Source organism: Argentina silus (assembly GCF_951799395.1).
Source record: "Argentina silus genome assembly, chromosome: 2".
NCBI lineage: Eukaryota > Metazoa > Chordata > Actinopteri > Argentiniformes > Argentinidae > Argentina > Argentina silus.
Window position 1 is genome coordinate 5,210,508 of NC_139656.1, and position 18,750 is coordinate 5,229,257.

The window sequence follows — 18,750 nt, forward strand, 5'->3', positions numbered from 1 at the left end:
CTGATTGCATACCTAAATCATGTCATGACTTGAACAGAATTACACCAATAATTCTTTTTTTATGTGTTATACAGGATTTCTGTGAAATGTGTGCAATATTTATGTGGTAATTCAATGAATTTCAGTGGTGGCCACTTCCTTATTTCTCAGAGTCGAAGCATCCAGCCATGCATTGGAAAGAGTAAGTGAGAATGACAAACAGGGTAAGTTAAACAAATATTGCAAAGGATACATACAGCTTTAACTGACAAATTTACCTCACTATCCACGGTGGAGAAGTGTAGTGAGGGGTTCACAATGACAGCAACCATTACCAAACTCCCACCAGTTACAATAACAACATGGTCTACATGCACGAGAGCTGTAGAGGAAGTGAAAACGCCAACCTTGCTGTTATGATATATCCAACAATCCTGTTATTGGAATAAAGGCATACAGAAGTATGAGTGAATTATATAGTGTGATTTAAGTCTCAGAAATTGTTTTACTTGGGATTATATGAAGACACTCCCATTCCAAGACATTCCAAAGAGAGTGAAACATTTTCCATATGTCATTGAGTGTTAGCTGGTGATGTACTTCTCCAGGAACAAAAAGGAAACCCATCTGAACAGTGAAAGACTGACGCAAATAAATACAAATACTGGCAAGTCCATGGAAAGGTATATTGTCAGCCATAGCAATAACAATATGATAGTAATGTACAGTTTTAGAATATGATATATGATGACAATATCTATATACAGAGGCTGTTTCAAAACTATTTCAAAAGTAAGGATATTTGTGTTATGTTCAACAACAACTTAGAACAATACATTTTGGCAAAATAATATCTGAACATAACCCCAACAAGGAGGCTAAAGAGACGTATTTCAGTGCTACAGTATACCAAGGCCTACATGTAGTTTGGCATAGAGAGAAAATCCAAACCCCGAAAATTAGAAAAATAATTTGTAGACGAAAAAATGATGTAGAAAATGAAAAACAAGTATTTTCTTGTTTGAATTTTAAGACAAAAAAAAGAGAAAATACAGCAAACAATGTATATAACTTTGTGCTATTGATGTTTGCGATTCATACAGTGCTATGCCATGACCTTGTCTGGTTAGCATAAATGCTAAAATTGAGCAGAAAGATAGGAAACCGTGACTTGATCGGGTCTTTAGTTTAATATAGGAACATTATATATCCAGAATATACACACAAAATATGTATATGTACAACTATGTAAGGGTATAGATACAAATACAAAGCTTTAATAAACGCATAAGGAGTGGCACACTGAAAAGAAGATTTCCTTGAATAAAGGTGAAGGATGAGGGGAGACATGTACCCGTAGGCCAGTATAAGATTCGGTTTGGTAGCTGGGCTTATAGGGCTAGTGAGACTTCATGCTGAATTTTTGTTGTTTTTCATTCAGGAGGTGTTCAAACACAAGCAAGCTACCCTTATGACTATGGAAATACAGTAATTCAATGAAAAGTGCCTCTTATACTGTATACTCCTACGGATATTTTGCTCTTTATTTGTCTCTTGTCTCGGCTTAGAGTTTGGCTGAATATAAGGTGCATTACTGTGTGAGGTGGGATTGGGGAGCAGGGAGGCCAGAGCACAGGGGAGTAGAAGAAAGCTAACAGCACCCAGTGTTATCTATTGTTGCGTCCATTCAAAGAGAATAAAGAGTAGGACAATGATGTCATGAGTTTTCCCAGAAGTAGTCCTAGAACCTCCAAAGATGGAACTGGAAGTTCCATATGCAGTTGAGTTCCTCTTCTGGGACATCACATCCTCTTTTGTCTCTATTGTGTCTTTCCTGGTACCGTCTCCTCTACTGCAGGTAGCGGTAAACCTTGAAGCAGTGGTTTCCAGAGTCAGCCACAGCCACGTGACCTTCGGAGGTCAGGGCCAGACCCTGAGGACCGTACAAGGGGTCCGCTGATGTGTTGATGTAGGAGAGGAAGGAGCCTGCACTGTCAAACACCTGGAAGACACAAAACCATAGATACCTGTCAATCACCTGAGGGAAAACATCTGATTTCAATGTTGTTTTTTTAGAACTTTTTACAATGGTGTGCAAGGCCGTAGATGGTGTGTTGAATTATTCCCATTGCCCTGTGTTCTCTTAATAATACAAATATGGTCAGAGCCTCACTTGTATCCTGCTGTTGCCCCAGTCTGCCACGATAATGTTCCCATTGGCATCCACAGCCACCCCGGTGGGGGCGTTGAACTGGCCGTTGCCTTCTCCATGGGAACCAAACTTAAACAGGAACTCCCCGTCTGCACTGTACACCTGGGAACAGGAAGTGGACACACCTCAGTGACATCACACCTGTAGAAGACTAATGCAAGAAATACAATACAGTACAATGACTTTACTGTTGCTACACTTTCTCCTCATTTGCCACATTCATCACAACACAAAGCTTGTTTTACCTTTACAGAGTGATTGTGGAAATCTGTCACAACAATTTCGTTCTTGTTGTTCACTGCTACAAAGTGTGGACCTGAGGAGAGAGAGAGAGAGAGAGAGAGAGAGAGAGAGAGAGAGAGAGAGAGCGAGAGAGATGAGAAGATGATGTGGTTAACTAGATGATGGCTTAAACTCCTGAGATTAATATTCTCTATCAGGAAACCACCATAGCCATTTATGTTAGTTTAATTTGACATTGCCTCTATTATGAAACGTACAATACAGTTGGAACAATACACATTTGAACTAAATCTTAATCTGGGTGTTTTGTATTGTTTTGGTTAAGTACATTATTCACAATCAAAACTGATTCTTTTTCAAATTAATTTACATTGCTCTCTGCACATTTGCTTATTTGACTTATTGACTGCACATTCATTTTCGACAACAAAATTCAACTCATTACACTTGATGCATATCATGATTACAATTATTGTAATAATTATGATTATTGCAACAACAAACAGTATGTGTACATCTTTGATTATGCTTATACATATCAGGTATGAGGCAATCTGGCAAGTTGTCAGTTATCATTTCCAGGGCACACACTGTCGAGGAGGAGATGCAGGTTAGACAGGGAACGGCACTCTGGGAAAGGCCACACTCAATACTTACTGAACACCGAGCCAGATTTATTTAAGTTTGCACCACTTTTTTCTAAAACAGAAATGGGGGGGAAACAGAAAGAAACAAACAAAGGTAGAGTCAGAGAAGAAGGACCAGCAGCAACCAAGAAAACAGAAGGGGTCTAATCTATAGGAAGGAATAGTTATCACTAGCTACCAGGGCCATGGCAGCCATCTTGGATCTTGCACATCAGAGCACTGCTAACTCAACATGCTAGCCCCTCCCCTCACCTGCAAACTGTCTGTCGGATGTCCCCCTGGCTCCAAATTTGGTCACTAGCTTCCCATTGGACTGGAAGATGAACACACAGCAGGCCTTGTTGTCCACGGCGATGATGTGACCGTTCCGGTCCACGGCCACGCCCTTGGGTCCCATTAGCCGACCCGCACCAATCTTATTCTGAGAGGGAGAGACACCAGATCATAGATATGCTATTTAGCATAATGTGAGGGGAAAACCTGAAACATCTAAATATGCATTATGGGTGCAATCATCTACGGGAAGAGGAAAAAATAGGAAAACTCACCTTGAACTTGCCGTCGGAGGAGAAGATGCTGACCCATCGGTTGTCATAGTCAGCCACAATGATGTCACCATTCATATCCACGGTAACACCTGTTGGTCGCTGCAGTTGCCCTGGCGACCGACCACGGACCCCGAAGCGCATCTTGAACTGCCCGTCATTGGAGAAGACCTGTAAAGGCAGGGCCACAGACAATGCAGTGACAATATGTTAGGTCTCTCATGGTATGTTAGGTCCCTCATGGCCCTCCTGTGTACAGGTACTGTTTATACAATGAATGGTCTCTAGAGTCTGTCTCTCTCCATATGCCCTGTGAGGTCACTTACTTACTGTACTAGTGACCACCTGTGAATGTGAGTGGAGTGCTGTTTCTCACCTGTATGCACTGGTTGTTGCTGTCTGCCACCACCACTCTGCCGTTGCTGGAGGCTGAGATGCCCTGCAGGTTGGTGAACTCTCCCTTCTCCCTCCCCCTCGTACCTGGAAGACAGGTACACACACAGGGCCTCAACAACACGCCTCACCCCCACCGTAGATGAGTTACAGTGTTTCGATGGTAGATCTAATCATCGCGGATGCCCGTTTTGATGTCTTACCAACTCTGTGGATGAGCTCGTCCTCGATGGGGTTCTCCTTTTTCTTCGTGGTGCTGTACATGCTGGAGGGCCGTCGGACTGCCTTCTGTCGTACGTGCCCCCCCGTCCCACTAGGAGACTTCACCCTCCTCTTCACGTCGTCTGGAGACTGAGGCACGTCAGAGGGTTTGACCGCCCGCAACCGGAAGGGGCTTCCTCTCACCGGCTGGCCATAGAGGGACAGAGTGAAGGAGAACTCTCCCTCGGAGCGCAGTGTGTAGCCCACCTCGTACGTTCCGTTCTTATTGTCCGTCACCTCCGGTTCTGCTGCCCGGCTACCGTCTATTGTGTTGATCTCCGCTTTCAATGCTGCGTTCCCCGTCCGCACCAGCTCTCCATCCTTAATTAATTGATTGATTCATTGATTAGACAAAACTATGGCTGTAATTTCTCACAATGATCATGTGTACAAGTATACTGTCGTAGAGGAGAACATGAACATCCCATAAAAAACGAATGAAATAAAGCACCTTGTCCTTGGTCGTCACAGTGACGCTGACGTGTTGGCCAGTTGCTGCGTAGCGTAACCCCTCTCCCGTAGCAACGGAGGTGTGGCCTACAGCTGCTGTGGTGATGAGGACCCCCAGATTCTGGATGGAGCGCTTAAGCCCCTCCGTCTCCACCTGAGATGTCAAACACAGGCCCCCTCTACATATTACATCTTAACCACTAACCTCTGACAATAACCCAAACCATGTGCATTTCTCTTTGAGTTCTAGCAACTTTCATTTTGGCGCAAAAATATGTCTCCGAGCTCCATCACTGGCCAATTAAAACATAGAATATTCTCTGTAGTAGCCTCCAGAGTGGTCAGGTGCTTCTCAGGTGTATCTCCTACCTGGCAGTCCAGATGTGAGTTCTGGTGAGGTCGCTCTGGGAAGTCGTGGCGGGCTAGGGCTGCCACCCGCTCACTCATCTGCTTCTGGACCATCAGGACCTGGAAACAAGAGATAAATCATAAATTCTACCCTATTTCTACTACAGTGCACAATGTTTGGCAGGTTGTCATGTAAAACAGACTTTATGATGTTTATGTTTGATATGAATCTTATGTATGTATTATTTCACTGTAATAGAACTATTTTTTATTTTTTATTCATAAAATCAGTCAGTCAACCAACCTCGGTGGCACTGCCGTGGCTGAGGGCCTGCTCTGTGAAACTACAGCTGCTCTGGATGTGCTCCTTCCCCTGGAGGAGAGATGACAGCTGGGCCTGGAGGACCTGGAGAGACGGAGGAAAGGAGACGAGGAGAGGAGAGGAGAGGAGAGGAGAGGAGAGGAGAGGAGAGGAGAGGAAAGGAGGAAAATCAATGGGTCTGGCTAGGAAACATCATCATCATTGTGGTCATCATTATCAAGTCATAATTAGTTAGACTAACATCACAGGACTGACAGAAGGATACCACTACTGTGTGACTACACCTCTATAGACCTTGCAATGCAATATATTCTGGGGCTGGTGATAGGTATGGAACAGGCTGTGACAGGTATGGAACAGGCTGTGACAGGTATCTGTGACAGGTATGGAACAGGCTGTGATAGGTATGGAACAGGCTGTGACAGGTATGGAACAGGCTGTGATAGGTATGGAACAGGCTGTGATAGGTATGGAACAGGCTGTGACAGGTATGGAACAGGCTGTGATAGGTATGGAACAGGCTGTGACAGGTATGGAACAGGCTGTGACAGGTATGGAACAGGCTGTGATAGGTATGGAACAGGCTGTGACAAGTATGGATGGAGTGTGTCTAAGGGGTGTGGCTAATGCCAGGGGGAGTATTTAGTTCTAGACGTTGTGTCTGACCTTCTGCTTGGCGCTACAGATATTCTCCAGGTCAGTGACGAGGGCAGTCTTGCGTTGGTGCAGCGCCCTCTCCAGCTCCTCGATGGTGCCTGTGATATCATTCACCGCCTCGTTCTTCCTCTCTGTCAGCTGGCGTGAGATCTCACCTACCAGCTCTATGGCTGCTGTCAGCTGAGGGAGCCTGGGACAGGAAATGACCTCATTACATTTGGCGAAGACATTGGTTTTCACATCTCAAATGACATCAGAAGCGGCACAAGTTGCAATACCTGTTCTGTCTACTTTGAAATACCCAGATTGCAATGTCCTCAAGTGTTCGCAGATCGATTTCCTTTACTGGGTCATAACGTTTACTAACTTAGGTGTATCCTACAATAATTAATATAGCTTTGCTATACTAACCCAGGTATGCGTGTCCTAATCAAAGATTGTCAGGTACCTGTTGCGTATGGCGTCCAGCTGGGTCTTCAGTGCTGCTTTGTGCTGCTCCAGGACGTCCCGTAGAGGAACAGTCACATGCTCCCTGTGCTCAGCCTCTGTGCAGTCTAAACACATGGCCGTCTCACATGACTCGCAATAGAACTCCATCACCTGCAGGGGGAGACAAAAGGTGGGTTTGAGCCCAAACAGCCATGAAACCACCAATGGGTCCTGACCTACTATTGGTAAAACTCGACCATATTGCTGGGACCGTAGGGGGGCAAACGTGGGGCTGTTACACTCACCTTGCCCTCGTGGTTGGGGCAACAAAGGGGCTTCCCTGCAGCAGCTGCACTGACTGACTCTAGGACGCTGCAGGCCTCTGGGCGCGAGCACTCTGGATCTCTCTGCAGAACCTGATGAAATAGACTCAAACTTTATTCAAACTGCACTTAAAACACACATGCAGTACACTTCATAAGAGCAAAGGTGTTATATGGGGAATATCAGCATACAGATATAACCAAAGGGAATAAAAGGCAGACCTCCATGAGGTTAGTGATGAAGAAGTTATTCTGTAGAGCGGACACTCCTTTCTCTGGCAGGATGGACGTCTGCCGACACACTGGACACGACAATGTCAGAGACTCTGGAGGAATGTAGTTCTGGAGACAGCTGAGAGAGGGGAGAGAGAGCAAACAGAGAGAAGGATTAGAAGAAAAGGAAGGAATTAGCTGTTTAAGAATATAGGAATCACCTTAGGAGGGTAGACAGTGTAAGAAAGGACAGCAACAACTTCTGGGTTTAATGAACCATGTACTTGTGTAACAGGCAGCAGAGCAAGTCCATACTCTGGGTCCAACTGAGTGGTCTGAACCAAGAACTTGAGTTTTCCCTCAGCTCTTAGTGTTTAACTCCTATGATCTATCACTAGCAGTTTGAAGCAGTATATGAATGATTAACATCTCCATGTCATACCAAAATGTATGATAGTTCTTGTCACACTTAACTTGGCCACTCACCATCCCTGGGTGTGGTGAAAACCATTTTTAATGATTGGCCCGATATGCCTGTTTCCCAACAGTGTAAATCTTACAACAGCATACTATAGATATATTTTTGTGAAAACTGATCATCACAACTAATCTGGTGAATAGTTAAAAATGCATTTTTTCTTGTTGATAATTGAATACAATTGATAATCGATTGTATCCAAGATGGACTTTTGTTAATGGTAATGAATCATTCATAACTTTACCCACAAAACATATCCATAGAGCATGTAACTGCACTGAATTAAGTTTGAATGGTTTTCTTTCACAGAGAGGGAGTGGAGCGTCTGTCACCCTAATTGACGGCCTCTAAACACTGCTCTTGTCAAAACATGCAGAGGATCAGTGTGTATCAGAGTCAACACAATATCCACAGCCTCTGGAGACAACTCTGGCTGAGAGAGAGAGAGAAAGAGAGAGAGAGAGAGAGAGAGAGAGAGAGAGAGAGAGAGAGAGAGAGAGTGAGTGAGAGAGGGTGAGAACACAGGGACTGTGACAGGACCGACAGGCTCTATTTTACCGGTGTAAAAGCCAGTCTTAGTGCATACGCTGGCGTGGGCGCACCAGATGGCGCTTGATCTGCTCATTGTCATGAACACGCCTCGATTCCTGTTACTCCACCCACCTGAGGGCAGGTGAGACAATGCTCCAGCAGAGTAGTAATTTCATCTGTTACTGCCGACACAAATTGCCGATATGCCTGCGTTTGGACTTGTGTCTGTTTTGCGCCGGCTGAAAATAGAGCCTACTCTGTCAAACATGAGAGAGACAGCGAGAGAGAGGGAGAGAGAGAGAAGTAGAGAGAAAATATAGGGGCAGGCAGATGGAGGGACAGCAACAGAGACTAAAAGAAAATGATAAGAGAAACCGTTAACAAAAACAAGTGTTGTGGCCAGCCTGTGAAGTACTTCTACCCATAGGGACACTAGTGAGTCAGAGGGATGGTTGTTCTCCCTCTGACTCTACTGACTACTGCCACCACAGCCTCAGGGCCACATCTGCTTCCCAACAACAACCCACATCTGCAGCCTGGGACTCTGGGACAGTCTGTGGGACACAGATACTGGACTCAGACACCTGCCCCAGCCGGCCACCCTGGGTACCAGCCTGATGTTCCCTTCAGCAGCACATTCATCGGGCCAAGAGCTTGGTTCAGTTCCATCTAATCATAGTCCATTACAGGAGCTGTGCGTAAGTCTTTTGGAAATCTGCCACCTGTGGCCACAGAGGCAAAATTCAGTTGGAAGTTCCGAAGAACAACATCATCTCTAATAATAATATAACCCCCCCCAAAATGGACTTGCATTGTCCGACATTAGCTGTGTTGTTTCTGCATGCACGCACGATTTGAAGAGGCAGCTACCAGAGACAGAAAGGCAAACATTGGTGAGTCCTTTAGAACACCTCTGGCCAGTTGTAAACAAATCTGTATCACCCCTTGACACTCAATTTTTTTGAAAGTGCTAATCGGGACCAAAACAGCATTTGTAAATGAAATATTTATTAATATATATTAGAAAGCTTCAATGTTACCTATGGAGAAATTCCATACCTAGCTGGAAGGAAATGAAATGGAACTGAACCCCACAACCCTTTGTTTGCATTCCGTATGCTCAGTGCAAGTTGTGTCTAAGACTGGATTGGAGCTTTTTTTTTCATTTGGGTTCATTGGATTCACATTTGATGTGCGTCTCAAAAGTTTCACCTGGTTTTACCAGCGGCTTATTTGTTATTTGAAGTTAGAAAGCTACTACACACTGTTATTTCATTGCAATACAGATTAATTGTGTTAAAAGTTCAGAAATAAGGCCCTCATCCCCCACCATCCCCCATCATCAACGCCTCCACACCCCCTCCCTGACCTAAAACCCTGTGATTGTCTCCTGATAGAGAGACCCCAGTACAGAACCCCTGAGGGAGTGTCTTCTTTCTGAGAGGGCTGTAATCGCCTCTTTCACTGCCTCTCAACAAAGGGCCTCTTTGCAGAGAGCTTGTGTTGACCGACCCTGATTCTCAGGAATGCACTTACAGTAGAAGTACTCTCTGTGAGTAGTGCTCTATGATGGTTAGAACTAAATACCAGAGGAAGGATGGGCAATAACCAGGGTATAGTTAGTAGGTTGGGGAGAAGTCTAGTAGACTCAAGGGCAGGACTTTGGGTTGGTTAGGGTTATGAAAGTCTCAGAGAAGGTGTGTAAGACCAAACAGAAGGTTAGGGTCACAGTCAGGGTTACAGTCAGGGTTAAGTTTAAGGTTGCCTCTCACAGAAGGTGTGTAGAGAGGGTAGGACCTTGGGGTTGTGGTAGTGGTTAGGGTTACGGTCAGGTCAGGGTTAGAGTTACCTTTCACAGAAGGTGTGTAGACAGGGCAGGACCTTGGGGTTGTGGTAGCGGTCGAGACAGATGCTGCAGACCAGGAACTGCTTGTCTATCTGCCGCACCACTGGGCTGGTGCTACCAGTCTCACGCTTCGCCATGGCAACAGACATTCACAGAGACAGCCACGGACTGGAGCACCAATTAACCTGGCGGAGAAAAGCAGAGAGTGAGAACAATCCTAATATCTACAAGACATCAAAAAGAGAGGTTAAAAGATACAAACCAACCAGTGGCCTATCTATCAGGACAACGGAAAGTGACTTTTATAAAAACAATAACCAAATGATTAGACTTTTGTTTCAGTGGGATTTATTTCAGACAAGCACCATTACGTAAGCATCCATTCGGTGCCAGGTAGTAACCAAATGTGCTAATTCCTTGACGTCAGTACAACAAAAGTCTCCCATTGTCACCAAATGTTTTTTTTCACTGGGCAAATGCCAGCTAAAAGATGACTGTGAAATAACGTGCCCCAGGGCACTTACTATATGGTGCATCATAAGACAGACAGACCTGCTCCATAAGAGTTACACTGCTGTATGCCATTCAGTCTCAACCTGCTACTGTACACTACCTGGCTTCTGATTAATGCTTCAGGACACAAAGGCTTCCATAAACCATGTTGGAGGCTTTGTAACAGGACAATAAACACTGTCTACATTGACAGAGGAGCCTTTATGATGATGAACAAAGAATAACACCAGCCTCTCCTGGCCACACACCCAGACATACAGCATACTGTGCATATGCACACACTTACAGCCAGACACACACACACACGCACACACACACACACACTCCCCTGTCGTCACAATTCCCTAAAGAGCATATTGGTGTTAATCTACCAGCAAGGTGGGATGTGTGTGTCTGTGCTTCTGGATCATGATGGGACACACACACACACACACACACACACACACACACACACACACACACACACACACACACACACACACACACACACACACACACACACATACACACACACACACACACTCCACTGTCGATACACACTATGGATGCTTTTCATGCAGTCACACAGCAGTCGAGTGAGCAGACAAGTGGTAAACAAACATAGAGCTCTCTCTCTCTCTCACTCACATACACCTTCCTGAGTGCTCTACACACAGCTTCTATCACTACCAGTAAGTGCTCTGTCTCTCACGTGCATGCGTGTGTGCGTGTGTGCGTACGTGCGTGTGCTTCTTCTCTTTGTCTGTCTGTATGTGTGTGTGTGTTTTAGTGGGTCATCTTCAGACTTTCAGTGATGTCATGGCACAGTCATCAAGAGCATTCGAACAGACGTCTGTGATTGCCGGAAGGGGGGTGGAGGTCAACAAGGTCTCTGCTCTCTCACACAGTCCCGTAGCTCAGACCCAATCTACTTTAGTCAGGCTTCAGATGAGGCCTACTGCCTCCGCACGACGTCACCTCCTAGAGGAGGTCATTTTACCCTTTCATGGTACATCCCTTCCTTTGTTGCGCATTGAAACTCGTTCTAGAGTCAGTGATTGTAGGATTCCAAGTGTAGAGATCTCCAAATCATTAATGGAAGTACATCAAACATCTCACTTTACTTTAATTTACACTTTCTCACATTACTGGTTAAGGCCAGAGGGGCTGAAAGCAAGGCTCCCTCCAGTTGAAGTCAAAGGATTGGTGAGGGGCTGTGGTTTGGTGACCGTGATGTCATCTTGGACCATATTTTCTTTTGATAAGGGTTTTCATCTCTTAAAGGTAAGGATTTAAAGGGATCAGCCCGTCGCTATCTCATCCTCACACAATAAAAGCTACACAGAGCCAAACAGACCTGAGCTACAGAGGCTTGGCTGGGAAAGAGGCAAGTAGCTTAGTGTCTTACAGGATCTCATCTATTATAGAAACACAGCTGTAAGTTAAGGATCGATTCTGCCTAGCAACACAGACTGAGCTGAACCTCAAGACTGGCACGTTTCAGTGCATGAGAGTAAGCTAATTGAGACGCCACGTTAATTACATGGATATGTTACAGACTTCTCTCCTCAGGGTTATAATTGTTCCTCAGATGCTTTCTGCAATGTCGTTAGCTGTTTCTAACAATAGACTGTTATGAGGTTTTAAAAACATTCTCAGTAGGTCAAGGGATTTATTATTCATATTCCTGACACACATACAAATCCCTTCTACACACACAATCACACATACTGAACACTAAAACGTGCACACACACACACACACACACACACACACACAGACACACACACACACACACACACACACACAAACACAAACACAAACACACAAACACACACACACACACATACACACTCATCCTACCCCCTCATCCCCCACCCTGATGCTTCTGTGTCTGCACATCTGGCTGGCTCAAATATAGCCCTAAATCCGTGTCTGCATCCCTGCTGTTGCTGTCCTATCCTGGCGCCCTGCTGGCCAACACACACACACACACACACACACACACACACACACACACACACACTGCTTCTTAAACCACTGCAGACAGACTGCACCCACCACGGGGTGAGACCTGGATACCAACCAAAGACTTATTTATCTCCTCTGAAATGGTTTGTATGACACAGAGCTTGTGACCAGACTGATAGGGCAGAGTGTAGTTCTCAGACTGGTGGGAAGGGGGAGGAGTATCGGCACAACTCCATAAGGAGCATATCAACTAGCAAGGTGGGATGTGTTTGTTTGTGTGTTTACTAGCATTTTGGGATAGATTGGTGCTTTAAGTGTGAACCTGTGTGTTTGGGGCTTTGATGTCAAGGATGCACGCACACCTGCACACGCACGCACACACGCATGGACGCACTCAAGCACTCAAGCACGCACGCACGCACGCACGCACCCACCCACACACACACCAACATCATCATGAAGTGATAATGCCACAGTCTAAATTAAGACGTGCCTTAGAAGTGATCCAGAAGTGACAGTAAGTCTAAAATAAGACTGGGGTCTCAGAAGGGAGATGGTTATTAGTTATAGATGGTTATTAGCGTGGGTGTCTGTGTTTGTGCTACAGTCATGCTACTACTAGAATTACAGGTTGTGAAAGACAGAAAGGTGAAGCATTCAGCCAAACTGACATTTCAACTGAAATAAACAATAAAACTGGTTTAGTGTGTTACTGCACTTTGTTTCTACGGTACTAATCTCCACTTATTTGGTGAGGTTGGAAAAGGGTGGAGCGGTACGGTACACACGCACACAGGCACACGCGCACACGCGCACACGCGCACACGCACACACGCACACAGCACTGATTTGAGACAAACATAACTATTGTAGCTACAGCAGCACCAGAGGGAGAAGAACAATGTTCTGTGCACCCGGCTACCCACACACTGGTGTTCCCAGATAACAGACCTTTGGGTTCAGATACTGGGTTCACACTGGGTTAGGCCTGATAAAGACAGAGAACTGACACTGTGGAAACAATCGCTCATAAGTCATGTGTAAACTATACACATACGTGATTAACAACACACACACATACATGCACACTCATACACACAGAGCCTGTCATCAACAGGGATGTTTATTCAGCCACTAATACTTTTCCTGTGTCCCACTAGAATCAGACTGCTCCCACACAGACTAAACTCCCATACCCACAAAACGACAAAGGATAGCAGTTCAAATGTTCAGACCACAAGCATGACGCAGGCCACACTACCAACATGTTCAGATTCTGCTTGTCATACTGGAACATGCTGACCTTGCTTAGACCCCGATCTAACTAATACCCTGCAGCATGAGTACAATAACAATACAGGAACACTCGTGTGTGTGTGTGTGTGTGTTTGTGTGTGTGTGTGTGATCAAACTAATACCCTGAACACAATACAGAAACACTGACTCACTGCTGCCATTGTTGAGTAAAAATAACAGCTCACTAATCATCTCATTCAGCACTATAACCTCTGTTCTCTCCCCCCCTCCCCCTCTCTCTGAGGACCCTTTCTGCTAATCTATGGAGACACACACACACACACGCACGCACACACACACACACACACACACACACACACACACACACACACACACAGGTCAGTAGAATCACACACAGGCAAACATCAGTACACAAGAATGCGTTCTCCCTCTCTTTCTCCCTCTCTTTCTCCCTCTCTTTCTCCCTCTCTTTCTCCCTCTCTTTCTCGCACGCACGCACAGTTCTGCATGTTCAGCTCATAGTGCCTCTATGGTGACCCTGCTCCCAGCTCATGTCACATAAATCCTAGAGTTCTGTGATTCTTGACCTCTCAGCCAGTGCTTCTACTTGTCAATACCAACACGACTGCTGTGAAGGTCTACTCTTACACTGCCCTCCAATCTATCACTCCTCTTCATCTCACTCTGCCTCCCTCTATTTCTACACAGAGTATCTCCCTCCCTTTTCTCTCTCTCTCTCTCTCTCTCTCTCTCTCTCTGTCTCTCTCTCTCTCTCTCTCTCTCTCTGTCTCTCTCTCTCTCTCTCTCTCTGTCTCTAACTAAAGAGGGCAGCTGTGTGATCTTGGCCTGGACACAGCCAGCAGAGACAGAGGAGAAGAGAGGAGAGCATGCTGGGAGGAGGAAGCCTTAAAATGGCTCTCCCCAAATTCTGCCTCTCCAGTTCCTCCTCTTCCTACTCCCCCCTCATTCTCTCAGCTAGATGGGCTCAAAAACAAACTCACACCAGAGAGAGAGAGAAAGAGAGAGAGAGAGAGAGAGAGAGAGAGATACAGAGAAAAGGCATCTACACTGCAACACATATGAAGAAATAAGAGTAACATTAACAGCTCTACAATAAATTTGACACACAAACAGACAAAGTGAAAATCCAATTCCTATTGGGGGAAATATCGCACTGCTCCGAATTGGCAGCCAAATACGTGGCTCGCTGCCACAACCTTAGGGACAGCCTGTGGAATGACAACCAGAAACAGAACTAGTAGCCTACTAGTATGAGTTGTTACTGTTACCACTGTTAATATTGATATGTTATGTCATGTTATGTTGTTATGTTAAGTTACTGTTATGTTACTGTATGTGTTCATTCTATTCATCATTTCCCTGTCTGTTATTGTTGATTGATAAGTTCCTATATGTGTGCTTTGGCACAAAGTAAGATGTCTTACCATGCCAATAAAGCTGACTGAATTGAGAGAGAGGGAGAGAGAAAGAGAGAAAGAGAGAAAGAGCAAGAGAGAGGGAAAGAGAGAGAGAGAGAGAGAGAGAGAGAGAGAGGTGGCCCATTGAGGGGATTAGAAAAGGGGAGGGAAAGAAAGGGAACGAGTGGAGAGAGAGAGGAGGCAGGAAATTAACCCTCTTACTCTCAGTTCAACAGAGGGGCAGCTGTTCTGACAGTAGAAGAGAGGGATAAAAAAGAGTGATAGAGAGAGACAGTAAGAGAGGGAGAGAGAGAGTAAGAGAGAGAGAAAGAGAGAGAGAAAAAGAGAGAGAAAAAGAGAGAGAGAGAGAGAGAGAGAGAGAGAGAGAGAGGGGGGGGGGGGAAGTAGAGGAGGGGAACAGAGAAGAGAAGAGGAGTTGAAACAATAGCATTCCACTCTGCCTCTGTCACAGCCAAGCACTTGTCTAATGAAAATGCAGAGAACATAAGACTGCACAAACACACACACACACACACACACACACACACACACACTCCCAGCATGCGGCTGATAGGTGGTGATAAACAACGTATACACACGCTCCACTCTCTCGCTCACCAAAGCTGTAGGAAGGGAAGTGTACAGAGAGAGAGAGAGAGAGAGAGAGAGAGAGAGAGAGAGAGAGAGAGAGAGAGAGAGAGAGAGAGAGAGGAGCACTTACTGGTAGTGGTAGAAACTGTGTGTAGAGCACTCAGGAAGGCTCCATGGAGGTTCTCTCTGTGTTCAAAGTCAGCCCAGTGACTACAGGACATTACAGAATCCTCTTTCACTTCTTACACACACCCTGAACCATGTACGCACACACACACACACACACACAAGCTCCCCCTCCCTCTCTTCCTCTAGTTCCTCTCTGTCCTCTCTCCCTCTCCATATCACCCTCCCCTCTCCCTTTTCCTTCTCTCTCTCTCTCTCTCTCTCTCTCTCTCTCTCTCTGACACACTCACACACAATCACTGACACACGCTCCTAATGAGAACAGCTGAGCAGTGATATCACAGAAAAGAGGAGAGGCTGAGTTTAGTTCCTCCCCCTCCCCATGCTGTTTACTCATGTTCAACCAGGGGAGCAGTCCTGTCCTAAACTGGCAATACCATGTGGCCATGAGGAGAATTGCATCATAGCCTAACAATTCATGCTGATAAACTAGGGTGATGTAAGAGAGAAAGACAGAGACAGAGAGAGAGAGAGAGAGATGTATATCTATCACCCACTGGAGCAAAGCTACTGTTATTTTCAGATAAGCTGTATTTGCAGACCTGAGCATGCTATCCTGTCTGCCGGCCTGTGGTCCGCCTGCCTGCCTGCCTGCCTGCCTGCCTGCCTGCCTGCCTGCCTGCCTGCCTGCCTGCCTGCCTCTGTCTGTGTGTCTGTCTGTGTGTCTGTCTGTCTGTCTGTCTGTCTGTCTGTCTGTCTGTCTGTCTGTCTGTCTGCCTACTGCTTTACTGAATAATAAAAAAAGAAGATAAATAAACCATCTGATAACCCCAGAGTATAACAGCTAAAATGATAAAGAGTGTGTGGTCTTATTTCCTAGGTATGCCATTCTATATCCCAACAGATATCCACGGTGATTTTAAATGTATTATGTTTAATATGTCTGGATATTGACATGTATACAATATATCTGTGTATACAATATAGACACAACTCTAGCATAACAAACAGCACACGCCAAGAGAATGAGACTATTCATTCCTGATGAAGTTGATTCCGGGCTGCTGGACTTTCAGCCTGCCATCTAAACACTTTGATTGGCTGACCTCCAGATAAAGTTCTTAACAGAACCGTTGACAGCAAGCTAGTTGATGACACACACACAGCACCGGGGGAAACAACGTTACATAACACATGATGTCATCGTTCAACATTTCCAAATGACTCTAAATTAGACCGTGGAATGTGTCCCTGATGTCCCAGCATTAAACCAGACACCAGGAAAATTAGGCTCTATATGCAGGGATTAAAAAAAAAAAAATGGATTATGAATTTACATTTTGAGTCATAGTCCTTTACAGTCAGTAAGGTCATTATATGTTTCGTCCCTTAAAAATCCCCTCCCTCCCAAGTGGTCAAAGTTTAATCCGGCATTGGAGCTGGCGAGGATTAGAACAAAAAACATCAATCTACAGTTAATCTAGACGGATTGACTCCTCATCCCTCCCTCCTCCCTCGCTCCCCGCTGTCTCCTCCCACACACACCTTTCAGAAAATCCCACCATTCCACTGGCCAGGCAAATCACTGTGGTGACGGTGACAGAGAGGTCAGGGTGAAAGACTGATTGCGTAATTCAACTCGCTGAGTCATTTCATAATCAGCAGGCATGGTACACACACACACACACACACATACCACCACCCCCCCCCCCCACACACACACACACACACACACACACACACATACCACCCCCCCCCCCCCCACACACACACACACACATACCACCCCCCCCCCCCCCCCCCCCCCCCCCACACACACACACACACACACACACACACACACACACACACACACACACACACACAAACACAAATGAAGATGGTATAAGATTGAGAGAGAACAAACCTGGTACTTTTGTTTGTCTGGTTGTTTTATCTCTATTCCCAAATGCCTGTGAATGTTTGGGCGTATACTATTCCCTACTTTGTGTCTGTATTTTGGCCTATAAAAGAGGAGGGGGAGAGAAATACGAGCTCCTCTGTTAGCGATGAGGGAGCCTACACAAGACGTGGGTGCAGGAGGAGGAGTAGGAGGAACAGGAGGAGGAGGTGAAGGAGGAAGGCTTTCATTAGTTCAACTCTCTTATCTTTTTTCTTGGTGAAGACGCACACATACACACAAGGACATACACACAAGGACATACACACACACACACACGCACACACGCACACACACGTCCACATTTCTTCTCTGGTTTTGTCATGGTGATGAGGAGGTGTTGTGTAACAAGCGTGGTCCTGAGGCCCCGAGGCCAGAGTGATGTTCTCTCAGTCTGACAGCCTCCTAATCAGCTGCTCCCACACAAGCATGTGCACACGCACAAGAATGCACGCACGCGCGCAGACGCACGCACGCAGGCACACACACACACACACACACACACACACACACACACAGGCACACACGCAGGCAGGCACGCACACACACACACACACACACACACACACACACACACACACACACACACACACACACACACACACACACATACATACACACACTTTACCCCCCCCCCCCCTCTGTCTCTCTCTCCCTCTCCCTGAGGTATCTGACACATCTCTAAGGTGTTATGGACCAGGTGCTGGGCAGCCTTTCAGAATCCAGTCATTGTCTCCAATCCTTCAGTCATGCTCAGTTTTCATATAAGCCTCAAGACTGTATACATGTCTAAATATAGATATCTGCTCTTGCTCTATCTCTCTAACCCTCCCTTCCCTTCCCCTCCCTTCCCCTCAGCAGTGGCAGCACATGGTCTGCACAGCACACTTTTAATGGGAGGAGGAACTCAAATGACCAGTGTGACCACCATTTGAAATGCATTAGTTTAAAATTTTGTAAATGTCAGCCAGTCTCAGCTTGACTTGAAAGCTTTTGGGACTCGCCCTCTCACTATTGTACAGGTAGATTCATGTAAAATACTGTAGCAGCATTACACACACATACACACGCAACACACC

The 18,750-nt window shown here is 45.7% G+C and overlaps 1 protein-coding gene across 2 annotated transcripts; it reads right to left on the bottom strand.

Annotated features, from left to right (window-relative positions):
* Positions 1-651: 651 nt before the first annotated feature.
* trim3b (tripartite motif containing 3b) lies at positions 652-15,859 on the bottom strand. 2 transcript variants are annotated; one of them, XM_083687494.1, is made up of 17 exons: positions 15,737-15,859; positions 9,881-10,062; positions 7,032-7,161; positions 6,792-6,902; positions 6,506-6,657; positions 6,067-6,247; positions 5,383-5,484; positions 5,100-5,198; positions 4,732-4,884; positions 4,223-4,601; positions 4,003-4,106; positions 3,630-3,797; positions 3,334-3,502; positions 3,092-3,133; positions 2,437-2,507; positions 2,153-2,293; positions 652-1,981 (listed from the first exon to the last, which is right to left on the bottom strand). In XM_083687494.1, exons 2-17 carry the CDS (start codon positions 10,024-10,026, stop codon positions 1,829-1,831), a joined length of 2,301 nt encoding a protein of 766 aa, XP_083543620.1. In that variant the 5' UTR covers positions 10,027-10,062; positions 15,737-15,859; the 3' UTR covers positions 652-1,828. The 2 variants fall into 2 exon arrangements, with proteins under 2 accessions (XP_083543620.1, XP_083543621.1); XM_083687495.1 differs by lacking the exon at positions 3,092-3,133.
* Positions 15,860-18,750: the final 2,891 nt, after the last annotated feature.

Coding starts and splice junctions, on each gene's coding strand:
- trim3b (XM_083687494.1), bottom strand. CDS start 10,026: ATGTCTGTTGCCATGGCGAAGCGTGAGACTGGTAGCACCAGCCCAGTG. Junction 3,503..3,629: donor CCTCCGACGGCAAGTTCAAG/GTGAGTTTTCCT, acceptor TCTCCCTCTCAG/AATAAGATTGGTGCGGGTCG. Junction 2,508..3,091: donor TAAATCTGGCTCGGTGTTCA/GTAAGTATTGAG, acceptor CTCTCTCCTCAG/GTCCACACTTTGTAGCAGTG.